The sequence below is a fragment of the Chelonoidis abingdonii genome, chromosome 13 (genome assembly GCF_003597395.2).
Source record: "Chelonoidis abingdonii isolate Lonesome George chromosome 13, CheloAbing_2.0, whole genome shotgun sequence".
NCBI lineage: Eukaryota > Metazoa > Chordata > Testudines > Testudinidae > Chelonoidis > Chelonoidis abingdonii.
In genome coordinates this window covers 19,153,694-19,175,502 of record NC_133781.1, presented here as the reverse complement: position 1 = coordinate 19,175,502, position 21,809 = coordinate 19,153,694, and the positions used below count along the sequence as shown (strand labels likewise).

Below are 21,809 nucleotides of genomic sequence, written 5' to 3'. Positions count from 1 at the left end.
GAATGCAACAGAGCCCCTTACTCTGCTCACAGTAAAGCTATGATTGAGCCCTTGGTGTTCAAGAGAAGACTGAGAACATTCCCATGGAGCGTGTCACCCTGTAGTGGGAATGTTAGATGCTCTCACCTTGTCTGTCTGGCACCATCTCCCTGTGGCTCCTCCTGTAGCGTATGCTCATCCAGATCCCAGCAGAGACTATGCACAGTAAGAGGAGACCCTTCAATAAGCCCAGGAGCAGGAAACAGAGGATGATGGGTTGGAATCTGTGCAGTTGAAATACAATAGAAACTCTAAAGCTCTGTAAATTTGACCAGACTCCTCCCACTGAAACATTCCGGGGCTGCTCTCAGGCTGAAGATGTGCATAGAGTTTCATTGTAGAAGATGCAACACACAGAGCCTCAGCACCCTACTCTTATAGAGAACCACAGCACCTACTTGGGGATTCATTCATCCTGTTGTACAGTCTGAAGTGACTAGATCCAGACAGTCCCTGTCCAGTGCTACTCTGCATCTAGAATTGCCATTTTCCTTCATGTGAATCCAGCCTCACTGGATAAGTTCTTGCTGATAAAAGCAACTTTCGTTTTTCTGTGGGATGTTATCACCAATGAGGTCACTATTCTTTGTGCCTCTGGAGATGGATCTTGCTAGGGGACCAGGAGAAGTGATGAGAGTGACATGCCACAAAAGTTAATGGCACTCACCGTGCAAGCGAATCTGGCTGCTTTTTTGCTTGTGGTGTCCTTGCAGTCGGGTTTGGGGAAGAATTAGCTGTAGAGAAAACCAGAGATCCAGTCTACTCTACAAATCAACCCAACCTGAAATGTTTGGCATAAATCTGATCATTATTGAATCTATTGCTGTCCCAGAGCCTTCACACTTAATCCTGGCCCACATTCCAGTCCAAGCTTTTGTTTGCTGCCAACTGTAATGTTGTGTAGGATGGATTGCTCCTGAGGACTAAGCACATTATCTTCCCTCTAATTCTGGCTAACTTCTGTGGCTAGCTTTGCCAAATTGTGAATGTACACACTCGTTGGGTGTGCTTTAAATGAGGCAGATCCATCTGGAGACTCCATTGTTAGCTGGGCCAGCATCACTCTCTCCATTAATTTAATAGTCTAGAACAGAGGTGGGCAAACTATGGCCCAAGGGCCACATCTGGCCTGTGGGACTCTCCTGCCCAGCCCTTCACCTCCTGGCTGGGGATGCTAGCCCCTGGCCCCTCCCCTGCTGTCCCTCCTTCCCCACAGCCTCAGCTCACCACACCACCAGTGCTCTGGTGGGAGCAGTCAGGAGACAAGGAGCAGAGGGGGTTGGATGGGTGGGAGTTCTAAGGGGGGCAGTTGGGGGCGGAAGTGGGAGGGGGCGGATAGGGGATGGGGGCCAGGCTGTTTGGGGAGGCACAGCCTTCCTTACCCAGCCCTCCATACAGTTTTGGAAGCCCAATGTGGCCTCCAGGGAAAAAAGTTTGCCTCCCCTTGCCCTAGTGATAGATCCCACCTCAGAACACACGACTCTGTCTTCATCCAATCACATGAGAAAAACAATAAACATGTAAAACCTTCCTTTCAGAAACCAGTCAGAATCACCAAGGGACAGAGAATGACTTACCTGTCACCGCCCTTACAAACCACAGGCAGTTAAAAAACTCAAGGAAAGGGATATTTCAGGACATCATCGACCTCACACTGTCCATACTATCCTCAGCCCCCACCCCCCCAAAAAAATATGTGGGACACCTATATCTATAGTCAGGGCCGGCTCTAGGTTTTTTGCTGCCCCAAGCAAAAAAATTTTTGGCTGCCCCACCCCTGGCTTTTTTTTTGCTTTTACATGTTTGTACTTTGCAGTTTTGTTCTGACTGTTTAAAATTTTAAAAAAATGAAAACAGAGAATCTGTAGTTAGTGAAACAAAACAATTTCCTACTAGTGTAATTTTAACAAACCCCTCCCCCCCGGCCCAGCTCTTACCTTGCTGTGGATCTGGCCTGAGGCAGATTCAGCTCCCGTCAGCACCGCTTCCAGGGCCAGGGGTTGGGGCTGCTGCTGGATCCCAACCCCGCTCATCCTTGGTCTTTGCCTTGGCCCTGGCGTGAGCTGAGATGGGCTCAGCCAGGGCTGCCCCTCTGCTCCCCTCTCCTCTCCCCTGGCAGGAGGCGGCGCAGAGGGGAGGAGGGGGCAGAGGCAGGGACAAGCCGAGGAGGAGCGGCCCGCCCGGGCGCCATGTTCCCCCCAGTCCTCTGCAGCCGGAGCAGGACCGCACTACCGGCTCCCGCCTCAGGGGTGGCTGCTGACCACGGGAGAGCGGCGGGGACAAGCCGAGGAGGAGCGGCCCATCCTCTGCAGCCAGGGAAGGGCCACGCTACTGGCTCCTGCCGCCAGGGTCGGCTTTAGGCCTATTCTACCAATTCCCCCGCATTGGGCCCCGCGCCTAAGAGGGCTCCACACCCAGTGAGAATCCCTTCCCTGGCTGGAGGCGCCTTTTTAATTTTTATTCACCTGGCGGTGCTCCGGGTCTTTGGCGTCACGTTGGCAGCGGGTCCTTCAGTGCTGCCGAAGACCCGGAGCGAGCGAAGGACCCGCTGCCAAAGTGCTGCCGAAGACTCGGAGCCCCACGTGTTTTTTTACATGTGCTTTTTTTTTAAAGTCATCCCTGCCGGGGGCCGGTCGAAACTGTTCAAATTGGGCCCCACATTTCCTAAAGCCGGCCCTGCCTGCCGCTCTTCCGCGGTCAGCGGCCACACGCACCCCAGTCCCCCGAAGAAGCCGGTAGCGCGGCCCTGCCCCGTCTGTAGAGGAGCGGCCGCTCTTCGGCTTGTTCACACCGCTCTCCCGCAGTCAGAGACCACCATCCAGGAAGGAGCTGGTAGTGGGCCCTGCCCCGGCTGCAGAGGATGGGCCGCTCCTCGGCTTGTTCGCACCGCTCTCCCGCAGTCAGAGACCACCATCCAGGAAGGAGCTGGTAGTGGGCCCTGCCCCGGCTGCAGAGGATGGGCCGCTCCTCGGCTTGTTCGCACCGCTCTCCCGCAGTCAGAGACCACCCTCCAGGCGGGAGCTGGTAGCGGGCCCTGCCCCGGCTGCAGAGGATGGGCCGCTTCTCGGCTTGTTCACACTGCTCTCCCGCGGTCAGCGACCACCCTCCAGGCGGGAGCTGGTACCGGGCCCTGCTCCAGCTGCAGAAGACGGGCTGCTCCTCGGCTTGCAGAGGTGGGGACAAGCCAAGAAGCGGCCCGTTCTCTGCAGCTGGGGCAGGACCACGCTACCGTCTCCCGCCTGAGGGGTCGGGGGTGGCCGCTGCCCGTGAGAGAGCTGCGGGGACATGTTCCCCACTTAGCCGGCTCCCTGCCCCGCTGCACTCGGCGGCAGAACAACAGGCAGGTTACCGCCCCCCGGGGCGCTCAGGATCCAGCCCCGGATGCCACTTCAGGTATGAGCTGGGGCCCCAGCATTATGCCGCCCCATATATTTTGCCACCCTAGACACCTGCTTGTTTAGCTGGTGCTTAGAGCCACCCGTCTATAGTGCAGGGGGGACGTGTCTGGAGTCTGGCAGCTCCCCCTCCTCTGGTCCTTCTACACCCTTGGGCCCCACGTCTCTCCCCCTCTCCTGCCTTCTCCACCTCCGCTCCCCTCACACCTGTCGGGAGGTGCCTTGCCCCTGCCTGGGGTTGCCTCCGCCCTCGCTTGGGCTCATGCAGCCACTGGGGAGCATGGATCCCGGCCTGGGGTCTCAGTAGCGAGGTGATTAGTGCCGTGGCTCTGGGCAGGGGCTGGGTGGTGCTGAGCAAAGGGTGCTGCAGGGAGCCGCAGAGGGGCTCGATGGCTGGTCTGGGAGCAGCCCTCACCCTCCGGCCCCTCGCAGCCCCGGGCTGGACCCTGCTCAGAGCGGGCTGCGGCATTTGGCCCGTGTTACAGCAGATCTGCCGGCCTAGACACCTGCCCCTCTTCCCCCGCTCAGTGCCCCCCGGCCCTGCCCCGAGCCCGGCAGCCCCGACGCTGCCAGGGGGCAGTGCTGGGATTTACCTGAGGAGACGGTGAGTTCCACAGCGTCCCTGAGCTCAAACCCAGATCTCTGTACCCCGCAGAGGTAGGTGCCGGCGTCTGCCGGTGTCAGGTTCTCCACGGTCATGGTGAACACGCGCTGGGTGTGATCGTCTCGGATCGAGACTCTGCCCCGCTTCACCTCTGCCTCCGACCCATCGGTCTGAACGACGTGAAACCAGTTGGAACAGAACAAGCCTCCTTCCCGGCACCAGAACTTTGGATAATCCTCATAGCCCGCCCGGTACCGGCACCACAGAGCCACCGACCCACCCGGGGGGACGCGCACTGCCCCGGGGCCCGTCACTGCCCAGCAGCCTGCAAGAGACAGAGACAGTGAGACCCGGAGTGCCCTTCTGTCTGCCACTAGCAATGACATGATGATCCCACGTGCCCGGGGGTGGGGCGAGCTGTGGGCGATGCTGCAGCATTTTGCGGGGCGAACAGGGGGGGCAGAGTCTGCAGCTTCCAGATCCACCTGTCCCAAAACCTGACTTTTTAAAACTGTGCAAACGGACCAAGAGCAGTAGTGTCTCTCCCCTGGGGCTGTGTGGGAGCAGGTGAATGGGGCGGGGTGAGGGGAATGGGCAACGTAGGGGCTGGGCTTATCTCAGCAGGTTAATTAACTATAAAAGGGGCTCAAAATTAGGCTTGATTCTTATTTACACGCAGGCCCTTTGCACCACTCTGGCAGTGCACAGATGCTTAGAGTGCACTGTGCACTCTATTTATTATAGAAAATATAATTGGGCTCATGCAGCCACTGGGGAGCATGGAGCCCAGCCTGGGGTCTCAGTAGTGGGGTGATTAGAGCCGCGGCTCTGGGCAGGGGCTGGGTGGTGCTGAGCAAAGGGCGCTGCGGGGAGTCGCGGAGGAGCTCGATGGCCAGTCTGGGAGCAGCCCCCGCCCTCCAGCCCCTCGCAGCCCCAGGTCGGGCCCTGCGCAGAGCGGGCTGCGGCGTTTGGCCCGGGTTACAGCAGATCTGCCAGTCTAGACACCTGCCCCCTTCCCCCGCCCAGTGCCCCCAGGCCCTGCCCCGAGCCTGGTAGCCCCGGTCAATTATATTTTCGACTAATATATTTGCCAGTAGAAATGTTTGCTATTTCAAAACAATATTGGATTTTCCGTGTGAGAAAACTTGAACATTGAAAAACAAGTTCAATTTCAAGCTGACTTTTCAAAATGAAACTTTCTTTTTTCATTTTCACCTAAAATGTCATTTTGTTTTGGTTTTCCATTTCAGGTTCACAGTTTGGGGGTTCTTCCCCTCTTTCTCCGCCTCTCCCAATGCTCCACTGTGATGCTCCAACATGCACCATGCTGGGATATCTCAGCAATGTATATCTGACTAGCTTAGCACTTTCTAAAATACAGTTTGGAAGGTGTTAGTTAAATAGAGCTAGCTAGCTTGATCTAACATAATATCTATAAATGCTAGTCTAGACAAGGTGTGAGAAAAGTGCCACCCCTCTATCCTGCAAATATTTACCCATATGCTTCCTTTTAAGTACAGGAGAACTCCTTTTGGTTTCATCGGCACTCATGCTTAGAGTAAATCAGTGGGATCAATCATGTTTTTAAAATTAAACCCGTGGAAGTGTTTCTAGGATTAGGCCCTACTTTGGTATTGTTTGGTTCACTTTTGTTACAGTTATTATTTATTTATTTAATTTTTAAAAGCAGCCTTTGAAAGTTGCTTGAAAGGTACTTTAACGATAAGGGCCATATTAGCAACTAGGTATACAAAACACAGCCTAGAAAATGAATTTCATCAGATACTTGATGGTGTCCTTTCTATCAAAGTTTCAGTAGGGCTTCCATTATCCCATCTTATTTTCACATGCTCATCACCAGAGCTGGTCAAACTGTGTTGTGAATAATATATGTTCCAAATTCTGGCAATTTTTTTAATCAAGTAGTTATTAGTGAATAAGGTTTTCCATTATTTAACTATCTCTGCTGGTAATGTTCTGAATAATTTTCCTCTTCAGCCAAAATTATCCTGGCTTTGTCAGAGAGCAGAGATGATCTTTTTGTGCAAAATCTCATCAGCGATTTTTAGTTTAGTCATTTTAAAAATACATTTTCTCCCATTTAAAAAAGTATTTGGGGGCTATTTTGGGGGCCTCTAATTCAGAAAGAGTACATTGAACATTTGAAACTTTCAAGAGGCATAAACACTGATTCAGCTAGTTCCTGCTGGGGTAAAAGTAACTTAAAGGACTTATGCTACGCTAGCATCCTGAGTGGGGATGTGGCCTCAACTGGAAGAGGCAGGGCCTTTCAATATTTAAAGGCCCTCGGGCTCCAGCTCTGGCTGGGAGGCCCAGGGCCATTAAATTGCTGCAGAGGTGGCTGGGAGCCCCAGGGCTCAGGGGCAAATTAAAGGGCCCAGGGCACTGCGAGAGTCCTGCCACAACTACCCTGGGGTGGCAGGGCTCGGGCAGCACTTTAAAGGGCCCATGACTCCCCACAGCAGCTAGAACTCTGGCCCCTTTAAATCTCTGCCCGAGCCCAGCGACCGGAGCCCCGGTGGTGATTTAAGGGCCCAGGGCTCCCCGCAACAAACGTTCTTTGAAAGATGCTCAGACTCTACAGTGATCAAAGCCATTTTCTATAGCTAGAAATAATCACACCCTATAGAATTAGTTATAACTAACACATGAGTAGTGCCCCATATGGTCAAGCTTACACCATGACTTTTATGATAACTTCCTGTTTTCATATGTTCATGGCTAGAATTCATCTTACAGGAACATTGGAATAACCAGACTGGATGAGACCCAGCATCCAGTATTCTGTCTCCAACAGTGGCCAGAGCTGAGAGAGAAGTGTGAGAACCCTGCAGCGGTTGCAAATGCTGGCAATGTTTTCATCAAATAATTGTAATGAATATTGTTTGCTGTTCTTTGTCCAGCTGTGCTGAGAACGTTCTGAAAAATTCTCCTTCTCAGCTGAAATTTCCCTTGTTTTGTCTTTATAGAAAACTTTCTCTACTGACACAGATTCTGTGCTGAAATCTTTACTGACCTGCCTACTTTGTAAGTTCCATCTCCTGGGTGAGTTAGAACCACAGCAAGAGCATAGCTGAGACTTTCAAGCTCTGTTGGTGAAGCTGGCAAACCCTATGCAAACCCAATACTTGCATTGTATTTCTAGTGAGCCACAAAAAAACCATGTCACTCTCACCTGGGAAAAGAATCCAAAGCAAAACCAAGAAAATCCTCATCGTCTTGGTTCCCTCAGCAGGTGAATCTCTCCTCTGGAAAATGTGGGTTCTCCAGGAGATTGCAGGGACCCTCTTCCTTTTGTGAGAGTTGAAAATGAAACCCCAAGTCTCACTGACCAGTTGTATGGTGTGAAGTGTCTAGCTGGGGCAGCTGCACCACTTCCCTTTGAAAAGGCTGCTGTTTGACCATAGAAAGAAGTTGCTCAACCTACATTCTCCGGTGATTGGTGTTTGCTTCTTTTTTAAAAAAGGAGAAGCATGATTAAAGAAAATGTCACGATCACTGAGAGAAAAACTGGGCCACAGTTCTCATAATTTGAAGGTTTCTGAAAGGTTTTTCTGAGTCCCATGCTAAGACTTTGTCTATACTGCGGTTTAGCAGCTGACATAGATTAGAACTAAACGGGTGCAGACTCAGGACTGCCAACTTCAAACATTCAAAAACCACATGATCAAAGAGTTCAAGCTTGTGGTTCTCACATCCAGGTACCAACATGACCACAACAAAACAGCAAAACCCACTAAGTGTCAATATCACATTTCAAGATGTACAAAATAAATATCCGAAAACCAGAAAGATCTGTTGTTCTGTATAGCATATTGAAGTTGAATTTTTTTTTCCCAAATCATGTGATGTGTCATAGTGTGACAAATGTGTGTGGTGGGGGGAGGGTTGTATTTCAGGAAACTTGGAAGGAAACAAAATGTCGCCAGTACCTAACAAGAAGATGTAAGGTGCACAGATCAGGAACCAAAAGCTGAGAGAATGACTGCAGTGAAGAAAAATGCAGACACAATGAAAAAATACTTGAAATCTGTTAACAGCAACCCGTGCAGTAGTAGCGAGGTGGTCACAGTGGAGACATCAGAGGAGAAATGCATAGGTTATCCACAATTCAACATTCAAGAATCATTGCAAGAGAAACAAAGAGACTCAAACAAAACTGAAATTCTTTATCTAGACAAGAATAATACTGATTCAACTAGTGACAGAGATTAAACAATTCCCACTATAGGCGCTGGTGATGCCATTTCTGGTCCTGCTTTATGGCCCAATCTAACACCTAGAATTTGAGATCTGTTAGTGACCAACGGTCCCCCAAAAGTAAAGGACATGGACTTTCCTCTGAATAAGTAGAATCGCCATTTTTCTATGAAGTTTTTATGCTTGAAAATGGTGAAGTTCTGAAGCAGCGCTGGCTGATTTACCCAGAATCCACTGACATGGCTTTCTGTTTCTGCTGCAAGATCTTTGACTTGAATCCAAAATCATCCCTAGTATTTGAGAGGGTCAAATGATTGGAAGCACACGTCTCAGATTCTCATGTGTTATGAAAAGTCTATAGTCATTTCAATTCCTTCCAAACGTGGGTGAAAGCAGAACAAAGGTTAAAACAGGATAATTGCATTGACAGAGAGCTTCAACATGTGATTAAACAAGAGACAAAACAGTGGGAGAATGTTATAAAGAGACTCATGCCTACAATACTTTATCTTTCTAAAAATAACGTGGCTTTCTGAGGTTATCTGACAGGCTTTCCACGGGAACAACAGGAACATCCTGGGTTTGGTGGAGTTACTAGGAAAGTACAACGAAGTAATGAAGGGACATTTCCGCCGCATATTTTCCAGGGAGGTGATGGATCACTGCTGCAGAAAAAGAATCCAGAATGAGATAATTGAATTGTTGGTGAAGAAAGGGCTGCAAGACATTATTAAAAGGTTAAGGAGTGCCAAGTACTACTCTGTGATATTGGACTGCTCTTCAGATGTGAGCCATTCTGAAAAGGTGTCTTGCACTGTTAGGTTCCTTGACACTTTGGATGGCAAAATGACAATTCAGGAGCACTTTATTGGTTTTAAAACAGTGGATGAGTCCACTCAGAAAGGACTAACTGATACTATACTCATTACTCTGAAGGACTCTGACATTAATATCCTAGACTGCCGAGGCCAGGGTTATGACAATGGTGCAAACATGAAGGGGAAAAACAAGAGTGTACAGGCAAGAATCCTTAATTAAAGCCCAAGAGCATTTTTCATTCCATGTGGATGCCACTCGCTCAGTCTTGTGGTGTGGGATGCTGCAGCATCTTCAGTGGAGTCCATGTCCCTCTTCGGCATTCTGCAAAGGATCTACATTCTGTTCTCTGCCTCGGTTCATCGTTGGAGGATTCTCACAGATCATGTCAATACCACTGTGAAGCCAGTATGTGAAACACGCTGAGAGTGCAGAATTGATGGCATTAAAGCTGTTAGATATCAAACAGCTGAAGTTTACGATGCCCTCATCGCATTGGCTGAGTTAGAGCAAGTACCTGCTGGTGTCCGTCATGAGGCATTCAGCCTGGCATGTCATCTTACTGAATTCAAGTTTTTTGTCTCTATTGTGGTGTGGTATGATATCCTTTTTCAAGTCACTGTGGTGAGCAAAAGCATGCAAAGCAAGAAAAACATTGGCACTGTTGTGGCCACAAACTTGCTAAATGCCTGTCGTAACTATATTATAAAACATAGGGAAGTCGGATATGAAGGAGCTCTGACAACAGCTAAGGAAATAGCTGAAAATCTTGATGTTGATGTAATGTTCAAATAAGCCCGACATGTCCATTGTAAAAAGCTTCAGTTCAGCTATGAATGTGAAGATGGAACAGTTAACAATCCAGAAGTCAAGTTCAAAATTGAATTTTTCAACAGCTTTTAGACACTGTGCAAGTGTCTCTGGAAGAACAGCTTGAGCAAATGAATCAACATGTGAACCTTTGGGGCTTTCTATATAACCTGACCAGACTCCCTGATAAAGAGACTTTGATGAAGCACTGTAGAGGCCTTCATGGTATGTTGACATACAGATGGAGTTCTGGCATTAATGGCATCAACCTCTGCAAAGAACTTTGCTATCTCAAAAGTCTGCTTCCAATGGACTGTAGCACTCCTCAGGAAGTTCTACAATTTATTTACAACAATCAACTTCATGGCAACTTCCCAAACAGATGGATAGCACCCAGGATCATAGAAATCGTAGATTCACAGAACTGGAAGGGACCTCGAGAGGTCATCTAGTCCAGTCCCCTATACTCAAGGAAGGACTAAGTATTATCTAGACCATTCCTGACAGGTGTTTGTCCAACCTGCTCTTAAAAATCTCCAATGATGGAGATTCCACTATCTTCCTAGGCAATTTATTCCAGTACTTAACCACTCTGAGAGTTAGGAAGCTTTTCCTAATGTCCAACCTAAACTGCCCTTGCTTCAATTTAAGCCCATTGATTCTTGTCCTATCCTCAGAGGTTAAGAAGAACACTTTTCTCCCTCCTCCTTGTAACAACCGTTTATGTACTTGAAAACTGTCATCATGCTCCACCTCAGTTTTCTCTTCTCCAGACTAAACAAACCCAATTTTTTCAATCTTCCCTGATAGGTCACGTTTTCTACACCTTTAATCATTTTTGTTGCTCTTCTCTGGAATTTCTCCAGTTTGTCCACATCTTTCCTGAAATGTGGCACCCAGAACTGGACACAACACTCCAGCTGAGGCCTAATAAGTGCAGAGTAGAGAGGAAGAATTACTTCTCGTGTCTTAATTACAACACTCCTGCTAATACATCCCAGAATGATGTTTGGTTATTTTTCAATAGTGTTACACTGTTGAGTCATATTTAACTTGTGATCCACTCTGACCCCCCACTATGATCCCGTTAGCCATGCCTGTATCAGTGGTGAGCAATGAATGGAGCTTCCCGAAGTTGAAGCTCATAAAAACATATTTGCAGTTGCCCATGGGAGATGACGGGCTATCTTCACTGGCCACCCTGTCTATCGAGAGTGCTGTGGCTCAAAATATAGACCTATCCCCAGCAATATCAGCAGCAAAGGCACGCGGGTTTTGCCTTCTGAATCTTAGACTCTTGGTGAACAAAATATTTTATTTGTTATTCATTACTTTAGTGTTTAATTTAATATTTAGTTTACGTGTCACTTAGCTATAGTGTTATTTTTATGACTTACTGTAGCAGGGTGGTCCCCTGTTCCTGCCCTGAAGGGCTTAAAACAGCCCAGGAGAGGGCTGTGGCTGGGGCAAGAAGCCTGGGCTGATTGGGGGAAGTAGGCTCAGCTTGGCCATGCTCCAGTCAGGCCCAGCTGGCCCCTATCAGAGGCTGGAAGCCACAAGCCCAGCAGGCTCCCTCTGCCTGTAGAGGGAGATGGGTCTGACTGCAGGGAGTTAGACACAGAATACCCGAGTGAAGCAGGGCTGGGGAAATGCAGAGCAGCTGGGGAGCTCTAGCCTGGAAAGCCCCAGGCTGCGGCGTAGCATAAGGCCAACAGTTACTGGGGGTTGCAGAGGACAGCCCAGGAGTAGGCCAAGAGAGCATGTCCAAACCCTCTTTGCCAGTGATGAGTAGGCTGATACTGCAGTCTGACCCAGGGTGCAGGGGCTAGACAATGTCTGGCAATAGCCTGATACTGAGGTGAGGTGGGAATAGTGGGTGGGGGTTCCCCGAGGAGGGGAGACCCTAAGACTGAGGGGTGACTGCCAGGGGCAGGTAAAAGGGCACCGGGTCTAGGGAGGGACATGGGGGCCAGAGGACAGGCGGATCACCGGCTTGAAGAGGGTGCTCCGGAGCTGGAACTGAGCTAATTCCTGAGGACAACCAGCAGGAGGCACTGCAGGGGTGAGTCCACACGTGTACACTTACATAGTTCATTATTTGAATAAAATTGAATGCAATTGAATCAATTTTTGTGTCATTTCCTCTTTTGTATTTTTTTGGTAAATTATAAAAACTTTTGAGATTGCAGCTTTATTTCTGAAATGTTCACTAACACTACTACATACTTCAACTCAAAGGCCGCCAAAATACAAGTTTGCCCAAGGTGCCATATTCCTGACGGTCAGTGCTGCTGCGGCTGGCCTGTGCTAGGTGACTCGGGCTAAGGAGCACAGCTATGGGGTTACGTAATTGCGGTATAGACATGTGGGGTCATGCTGCAGCCTGAGCTCTGGGACCCTCCCACCTTGCAGGGTCCTGGAACCCTGGCTCCGGCTCTAGCCCAAGCCTGAATACCTACAGTGCAGCTAAACAGACCCTTAGCTTGAGCTACGAGCCCAAGTCAGCTGGCACAGGCCAGTCACAGGTTTTTAATTGCAGCAGAGACCAGTGGTTCTCAACCCGTGGCCCACAGGCTGCTTTTGGCCCAATCAGCACACAGCTGTGGCCCATCTGACATCCTCAGCAGGGCTGCCCCTACCCATACAAAAATATCCAACTGCTCCAGCCCACGCCCCACCTCTTCCTGCTCTGCACCAGACCTGCCCCCACTCCACGCCTTCCCCAAAGCCCCTGCCCCTGGTCCACCCCTCCCCTTCCCCTGCTCCCCTGAGAACTGCAGCAGAGCTGTGCCTGCACTCACCGGCGACATGGAGGCCTGCCTCCCCACCCCTGATACTTAGGGCCATACGTGTAATGTATATATATTGTGTGGATGTGGCCCACATAGCACACAGAGCGCTGAATATGAGGCCCACAGTGGTAAATAGGTTGAGAACCACTGATGTAGACATATCCACTGAGGCTTCAGTTCTCTGTGTGTCTACATCACTAATTATTTCTATATGGCAGCACTGATATTGTCCCTCCCACTCAAGCATTCAAAAATCACGTGTAGGGCCTCAGCAACCATGAGATTGGTTTTAAAATCTCAAGAGTTTTTGTTCATTTAAAGATGCCTTTAGGTTCTTTTTTTAATCTTCCACTTTTTGAAACCTAAGGGTGCACTTGGGTCACCTTTTCAATTTTTTCTCTGCTATGGGGTGGGCTGGAAACATATTGTTTCTTTTCTAAGGAAAGCTGAGATTCTCCCATTATCTCAAGAAAGCTGAGATTCTCCCATCATCCCAAGAATCCAGGAGTTGGGGCTTTAAACAAAGCAGCGAACATTGTGACACTTGCACTAAAACCATGAGAGCTGGTAATATTGGGGCAGCTGAGCAGATCTGGTGGGAGCTGTGCAGGGAGGAGGGCTATCATGGAGGTGTTGGGCGGCAGAGTTTAAAGAAGAGTGGAGTTCCTGTGGGCAAAATAGAGAGAAGGAGCCAATTCCCCACTTCCCACCACTCCAGCATCATGACTCAATGTGGGGTTACTGGAGGTGCTAGGGGGTGGATGGTACGAGGAACCCTAGTGGTGCACATGGTGGAGATGAAGCTAGAAAGTCTAGGGTGAGACCATTATCTCTCGTGTCTTTCATACAACACTTCTGTTCCTATGCTCCAGAATGATATTGGTCTTGTGTCCAAATTCTTTACATGTGTCCCACGGGGTATTTAGGATCAAAGAGGAAGATGTCCAAAAAGAACATCTGTGAATGGGCTCTCAATCTTTTCACTATAACCTGTATAAAATGGGGGAATCCATATGCCCTTCTTGTTCTCAGCCACTGTGCTAACATGGGATTGGGGGTAAAAAGATTCCATCACAATTAACTCCACGCTGGCTGGGGAAATGAAGGACAAAGCTGTTTCCTTCTGCCTCGTCTTCCCATTGTTATTTCTGCACCCTCCCTGAGGCTCTGTTCCCCATATCACCTCCAGCCAAAGAGTTGCCTCATCATCCTGAAGTTCTGTCCCCAGAACCAAGCTCCTTTGCACCAAGTGAGTTTTATGAGCAATTATGTTGCGCTGCAGCAAAAAGATGCCACAACGAGCACCAGAGGAATACCTCTGGCCCTTCAGGAACTGGAGCCACCAAGACTTTGTGCAGTTTCAAGCTGATGTCCAGGAAAGGAGAAGTACTCTGTAGTAGCTGTTGGCCCCCAGTACATTTCTGAAGACAATTGTGCTGGAAGTGGGACCTCCCCACCACATCTTGCTGCTCAGAAGAAGCAGGGCAGAGGGAATGCCAGTCTGGAAGTTTCATGGAACAGTAGGAAAATAAGGATGACCTGCTAAATATCCCGTGAATAGGAAGGGCTTCAGCCTGCAGCTTTTCTCCCACACTTTGCTTGATGACAAATCATGGGGGGATGGGGTGTGATTGAGTACATATTGACGTAGATGTCCTGCTGATCTGTGGCCGAGCAGTCCTGTGGGCCAGAAAAAACTGCTTTTCTCTGTCCTGAAACCTGAAATAAGAACACCATGAATCAGAGAGAAGAAATGACAAGAAGAGGAGATGGAGTAACTTGGAGCAGGCCCAGGCAGAAGACAAGAACCTTGCAAACCACAGCTGATTCCTCCAAGTGACTCCTGGCTTTAATTCGCTTGTGCCTGGCTGAAGGGTTCACGAGATGCTGCTACTGAACGGGGCTGGTTATTGGTAAGAAAGAGGAAGAGGGAAGGTTTTGCCCCTGGACTGGAGCAGATTCCCTTTTGGAACAGTGTCCTCCAGGCCTGGACATGAGGGAGTCTCAGAATGGGGGAGTACACCCTCCAGCAGCAGTGTGCTGTCACTGGGTTTCCTTCCTACCTGACTCCTCTGTGGGATCATGCTTTCATACTCGGACGCCGGATCAGCTGAGCTGGGCAGGTGCTGCTCATTCATATAGATTGCCATCTGGCCCATGGCAGCAGGATCTGATGCACTGAAGGGAGGCTTGTGCCCAGGATTCTGAAACAGACATGGGAGGTGCTCAGAGCAAACAGGAAATTCCAAGGGACCCCTCTTACCAAAATGCCACACTAAGGAGCTAGAGGGGTGGAGTTGGCAGGAAGTGACTCCTTTCCTGTACTGCCCTAAGCTGCAGCCATGTTAAAAATGGCACCCTTTCCGTCTAAGTCTAAATAATGACCCCTTTCCCTTCACACCGGTTAATCAGCAGGGCTGGGAATTTTCTGCTAAAAGCACAAGTCTCTCTGAGGTGAATGTGACCCAAGGAACTCTGGTGCCAAGTTCCAGAGGGCACTGGGGGTGCAGAGTGTTTACAAGGATCCCCTGGGTCAGATATATGCAAGATAGTTCACTGACGGATGGCATGTGACATCTCTGCCGAATGCCAGTTGCCCATTGGTCCTCAATCACTGCAAAATTGTGCGTGTGGATAATATTTAAGGAGTTATGTATCTATACAGAAATTGTTCTTAAGGTCTTGGAATTAAGGCAGGTCACCAGCAGATGACACACCTCAGAGATGTTTCTTGCAGGCAGGAGGTAATAGACACCTATCTCCCTGTCTGTCCATTTGGATACTGTATATCGTATGTCACACATTGTGTGCCTATTTACACCCAGAGCTGGGGAGGACTGAGAGACTGTGAAGTCTACAAGCAAGGAAATCTACAGGAATAAACAAACAGCCTGGGGAGAGGAGTGTCCTGTTTATGAATAAAGACAAAAGATTGTCCCTTGGAGTACAAAGTGACATGCTGGATCCTTCACCTGGGAGGCAAACTGACAGCACGCTTGTCTCATGAAAGGGGAACACAGCCAACCTTGGTGTAAGGTGCTGTACAGATTTAGGGTGAGCAACACTCTATGAGATATGAGAGTACCTTGTTCATTAAGTTTAGGCTCCAGACTGCGTTAGGATTTTGTTTTATATGTAACCGTTTGTTTCCAATATCTGCTGTAGTGAGGCAGTTTGGCTCCCCACCGCCCCAGGGGGGGTCGAGCCCCGGCTAACTCTTGTACACCTCCGTTTGCTGTTTGTTGAATTTCTCTGCTTTGTTAACTAAACATCTCTAAGCCCTGTTTTTTCAGTGGAGCGGTGACCTGAGGGGGAACTGACCAGCTGGGGTGGGATGTTCTTTGGAAGTGGCAAATCTGAGAGCACAAGTCTCCAGCGAATCAGGGGCTGGACACTCCAGGGTGATGCTTGGAGGGTTCAAGGTTTGGGGTGTACCTACCGCTAACCTGTAGCAGAATAGCAAGGCCTGTGGGGCCTAGAGGGGAGGGATTGTGTTGCCTGTGGCTGGTGGATTGGGGAGCTGCCCCTTGACAGGCACAGACAGGGCTTCCCATGCTAAGGGAGGGGGTAGCGAGATGTCACAATTCTGGGTACTGCTGGAAGTGTCACACTGAGCTACAATAATAATTGCCGTGGCTGGTAGTGGTAGCACGTGCTTACTTCTTGTGTGAACCAGCCACTAGAGGGGGGAGACACCTTCTGTGCTAGTGTAGATTGACTCTAGCCATGACGTTATACCTTTCCTAGGATGGATTTTAGTAGCACTAAGTGAATGGTGATGTGTGTCACCTTTTCAGGTGCTCAGTAATGTGTGAAATACCTCTCACTCAGAGAGCCACTGACAATCCACTATTCTATCCTGTATAAGTTATTGTACTGTGCTCATCACCAGCTACCCGACAGCCTATCTTACCGTGTCATAGAGAAGAAGTTCTTATCCTTTTGTCCTGGTGTGTCCTCAAGGGCTGAAAGAATCAGAAACAGGAATAAGATCAAGTTGCTGTAAGCTATTTTTTTTTTGCTAGGCCTTTCCAAGCTCTTGTTTGGTAGTACTTGCACCTAGGGTGACAGATGTCCCGATTTATAGGGATAGTCTGATTTTTGGATCTTTTTTTTATATAGGCTCCTATTACCATACCCCGTCCTGATTTTTTACATTGCTGTCTGGTCACTTTACTGCACCGTAGATGCAATGTCAGGGAAGCAAAGCCTTCAAAGGCCGAGTATTACTACTGCTCCATCTGGAAGCTTTTGAAAAGGAATTTGTCAATCATCGGACTGTGTGTGTATGTAACTCCCTGGGAACCGTCCTGTGTCACGTGGACCAGCTTTGTAGCTCTAAATGAACCAGGTCAGCTTTTGAGGACAAACACAGACCCAGCCCTCTGGGTCAGCTCTACAAGTGGTGCACAGATCCCTAGTGCTTTGCAGCACCAGGGAAGGTGTAGCATCAGCTCTTGGTGGCTATACACTCCTGCTCCCATGGCTCAGGAAGCCTCTCATCACCAACACCATGAGGTTAGGGCTCTGTGGATGTGTCTGGCAAGGAGAGACATCCCCAGTGTCTTTTTAGAGCTCTCCAAGTCTCCGGGGACTGTTTCCCTTTCAGGATTAGCAGTTTGGCCCAGAGTCTTGAAGTTATTTAGGCTCCTAATTTGTTAGAAATCTAAATCTCTTTGAGGATCTGGACCTTTCTGCTTTGAGAAATCCTCTTTCATGCAGCATGCAAATGAGAGAGACAGAGAGCTACAGATTGGGGGTGGGGTGTGAAAGGTCAGTAACGTTTCTCTGTCTCCTGCTGATCTCGTCCCAGAATTAAGAAAAAAGAGAACCCTGTGCTGTACCCCCACATAGGGGACTAACAGTGCAGTGTGGCTGCAGCTCAGCTGAAGCTGAGAGGGAAGATTAGCATTGTCCAATAAACTGTGGTATTCTAGGCTTCATTTACATGCAAAAATTGCTCTGGTTTAAATTAAATCAGTTCAAAACCTGATTTAGATAAACCAGGGCAGACCTCTGGGTAGACTCATATTTCAGTATGAGAACGACTTGCTTCTGTTTAGCTTAAGTGAATACGAAACTGGTTTAAATCAAATCCGTATAAGCCACTCAAACTGAAATTAATAATCATTGTGGAAATGCCAGAGGTGCTTAATGCCTTCATTATTTCGGTTTTCACCAAGAAGATTAGTGCTGATTGGATGTCTGCCAGTGAATGCCAGTGAAAATGAGGTATGATCAGAAGAGACTAAAATGGGGAAAGAACAAGTTAACAATTACTAGACAAATTAGATGACTTCAAGTCACGAGGGCCTGATGAAATGCATCCGAGAATACTCAAGGGGCTGACTGAGGAGATATCTGAGTCATAAGCAATTATCTTTGAGAAGTCATGGAAGACAGGAGAGATTCCAGAAGTCTGGAAAAGGCCAAATATCATGCCAATCTATAAAAGGGAAATAAGGACAATCCAGGGAATTACAGGCAGTCATCTTAGGAAGGAAGAATCAGTTGCACACATACAAAATGAGAAACGACTGTCTAGGAAGACGTACTGTGGAAAGGGATCTGAGGGTCATAGTGGACCACAAACTCAATATGAATCAACAGTGTAATGCTGTGGCAAAAAAAGCAAACATCATTCTGGGATGTATTAGCAGGAGTGTTGTAAGCAAGATACGAGAAGTAATTCTTATACTCTACTCTGTGCTGATTAGGCCTCAACTGGAATATTGTGTCCAGTTCTTAATGCCACATTTGAGAAAGGATCATCATGTGGACAAATTAGAGAGAGTCCAGAGAAGAGCAACAAAAGTGATTAAAGGTCTAGAAAACATGACCTATGAGGGAAGATCGAAAAATTGGGTTTGTTTAGTCTGGAAAAGAGAAGACTGAGAGGGGACATGACAACAGTTTTCAAGTATGTAAAAGGAGGAGGAAGAAAAATTGTTGTTCTTAACCTCTGAGGATGGGGCAAGAATCAATGGGCTTAAATTGCAGCAAGGGAGGTTTGGGTTGGACATTAGGAAAAATTTCCTAACTGTCATGGTGGTTATGCACTGGAATAATTTGGCCAGGGAGGTTGTGGAGTCTCCATCACTGGAGGTTTTTAAGAGCAGGTTCGACAAGCCCCTGTTGTGGGGGAGAGATAGCTCAGTGGTTTGAGCATTAGCCTGCTAAACCTAGTGTTGTGAGCTTAGTTCTTGAGGGGGCCACTGGGGGACCTGGGGCAAAATCAGCACTTAGTCCTGCTAGTGAAGGCAGGGGGTGGGACTCAATGACCTTTTGAGGTTCCTTCCAGCTCTGAGATAGGTATATCTCTGTATAAAAAGGGATGGTCTAGATAATACTTAGTCCTGCCATGAGTGCAGGGGACTGGACTAGGTGACCTGTCAAGGTCCCTTCCAGTTCTGTGATTGTCTTATTTGTATTATTGTAGGGTCTAGAAGTGCCAGTCATGGCTGAGGACCCCCGCTGTGCTAGGTGCTCTACAAACACAGAACAAGGAGACCCTAAGTAGAAAACAAGGGACAAGAGATGGATTCTGATAGACAGGGAAGGACCAGGAAACTCTGTGACAATAGTTGCCAGCACGATAGGCCACGGTCTCCGCACACCAGCAGCCTTATAAATAAATGTTTACAGAGACTTTGCTCCAGTTTAGCTAAATCATTTCTTGACCCAATTTTAAGATAAACTGGTGCAGCTTTGGTTCAGTTCTTTTTGCTGAGGCAGTGATTGCACCCCCTCTGGCTGAGGGGATGGAGGAAAAGACTGTGTCAGCTGTTTCCCTGTTATTAGCATCCATCAGAACCTGGCAAGCCCAGCTGCAGGAGATTGAAAGTCACAGGATTACCAGAACCTGAGGCAGCATGGGGCTTGTGGGTAGATAGATTTGCAGGAAAAGCTGAGAATCCCTACAGGCCAGAGGAGCAGTTCTTAGGAGCAGCCGATGAAATCAGGTAATCAAGGGGAATTTATTTCTGTGTTTCTTATGCTGAGTGTTAATGAATCTTATTTAACTGATTTCTACTTGGTCAAATACAACTGGCTTGTTTGATTTTTAACTAGCCAGCTGCTGTATCAAGCCTGAGCTAGGTACCTGCTCCATCACTGGGGCTGGGGCTGGGTGTGCCGTGGGGATCTGCCAGTTTGAATGGCCACATGAGCTGCTGCATGGAGTAACTGACTAAGTACATGGGAATTTAGAGAGTATCTGTCTTGTGCTGTTATTTTGGTGACAGGGACAGTATGGTCCTTAGGAAGGAAGCAAAATGATTGGGCTGCACCATCTGGAGAATGAAGTGATACTTACTAGCAAAATTGATCAGAGAATTTTTACCTTTTCTCCTCCTCTGCGATGCTCTTCTAAACTTTACAGCAATGAACAAAATCAAAAGTAGAACCAGCAGGATGGATGGGATCAGGGTGTAGAGGATAGACGAAAGTTGTATACTAGGCAAAAGAGAAGAGAATGTTGGTTCTATCTAACGGTCACACTTTGTATATAAAGTTAACATCAGGATCTTCTCCCCCAATTGTCGGAAGGGTGGTAAGTATAGCCAACCTCTATTGTTTTTACAACTGGGAAACTGAGCACAAGTACAGGACTCACAAAAAAGCACATTGAGTCATTTCATAACTGAAGGCTGACACCTTGACGATTCAACATCAAATGAATAAACAGAAACCATTCTGCAAAGGAAAATTTGGCAATCTAAAGCAGTTCCAGCTTTCCTCTCTGCATAGCTTTAAACGTGTGCTAGCCTAGATTTTAAAGACATTTATGTCTAACTCCCCCTTACTCAATGAGTATTAAGTACCTAATACATCAGAGGATCTGGCCCAGTGAACCGAGACAGATTTGCTGGCCTTCAGTATAGTGCCTAACAAAGTTTGAGCTCAGCAAAACCTACCAGAGTGCGACAGCATGAGCTGCAATTACATATAATGTGCAATGGAATTCACCTCTCAGGCAAGAAAAATAGTTTGCAGACAGGAAAGTACTGGTAGAACAGCAGAGCGTCTGGCTCGACTTAGAAGATAAATCCCTGCGCAACTCATGAACCAGCCTAAAAATCCTTTTCTTCAAATGCCCCGGTGTGCAGAGACTGAGAGTTCAGAATCGTCCGTGTGCATGAGTTGACTTAAAGCCTTGGCCTCTGTAGGATCGTACCGAGACTTCGAGCACAGGAGAACCCCCAAAACCTCCTAGATCTTGGTGAAAGTAACCGCACAGTGCCCTAGCAGATTTCGCACCACCTCGGAAAGAACACTACTCAGAAGACCATGAGGAGGCAACGGTCGGTCCTTTCTGGTGTGTGGATGGTAGGTAGGAAACAGCTGCAGATCAAGCAAACAAGCCTGTATACCAAATCCTTGTTCATGATCCTGTTCGAGCGGCCCTGCTCATGGCTGCTCATTAAAGCTCCTTGACGTTGACAGCTAGCATTCCAACGGAAAAGTGTGTGGGGTGTTAACACAGTAGCTGTAATCTCTGTACCTAGCCAGGTCTAGCACAGCGGGCGGGGTCAATGAAGGTATGCAACTTCGCGCTACGGGAATAGTGTAAGCCGAAGTCGAAGCTATCTTATTCGACTTAACCTCCTTTCAACGCAACGGATGGACATCCGGGCTCCCCCTATCGACTCTGCTAATGCTTACTACCTGGTGAAGATCCGGATCAACGGGACATTGTTCGGAATTGCAATATGCCTAGATGAAACCCATAATATCGATCCTCAACTAAACCCGATCGCTACCCGCGATCCAGCGAGAGTGAACCATCACTCTACTTTAACGCTGATGGTCCATGACTAAGAGTATATAGCATATAATATAGATAAGAACCACACACACACACACACCTACACCAACACACCCGCACACACCACAACACACAGCACACAACAAACACACACACACCACACACACAACCACACACACACACATATACAAAGAGCATGAAAATGTTGAGTGTACTACCAACCTAAAAGGCTAAAAAAAAACTTGCAGGACAAATCAAGATATCCCCTATTCCAACGTTGGACAAAGTTGAGAATCTAACAGCGGAAATAATCAATTTTGAGCATTACACAACATTGAATCTATCCTCAGTTAAGTATCCAACCT

At 48.1% G+C, this 21,809-nt stretch overlaps 2 protein-coding genes across 2 annotated transcripts in view; both read right to left on the bottom strand.

The window, feature by feature from the left end:
* Positions 1–7,477, bottom strand: LOC142047670 (protein CD300H-like). Its single transcript, XM_075071816.1, has 4 exons — positions 7,235–7,477; positions 4,028–4,363; positions 707–773; positions 1–263 (listed from the first exon to the last, which is right to left on the bottom strand). Exons 1-4 carry the CDS (start codon positions 7,272–7,274, stop codon positions 113–115), a joined length of 594 nt encoding a protein of 197 aa, XP_074927917.1. The 5' UTR covers positions 7,275–7,477; the 3' UTR covers positions 1–112.
* A 5,723-nt stretch (positions 7,478–13,200) lies between these two features.
* The window catches only part of LOC116827486 (CMRF35-like molecule 6), a 15,674-nt gene continuing 7,065 nt past the window's right edge, over positions 13,201–21,809 (bottom strand). Inside the window, 5 exon segments of the mRNA XM_075071812.1 lie at positions 13,201–14,396; positions 14,741–14,881; positions 16,591–16,604; positions 16,607–16,642; positions 20,020–20,132. Of these exon segments, the coding sequence (XP_074927913.1) occupies positions 14,247–14,396; positions 14,741–14,881; positions 16,591–16,604; positions 16,607–16,642; positions 20,020–20,132 (454 nt within the window). The 3' untranslated portion in view covers positions 13,201–14,246.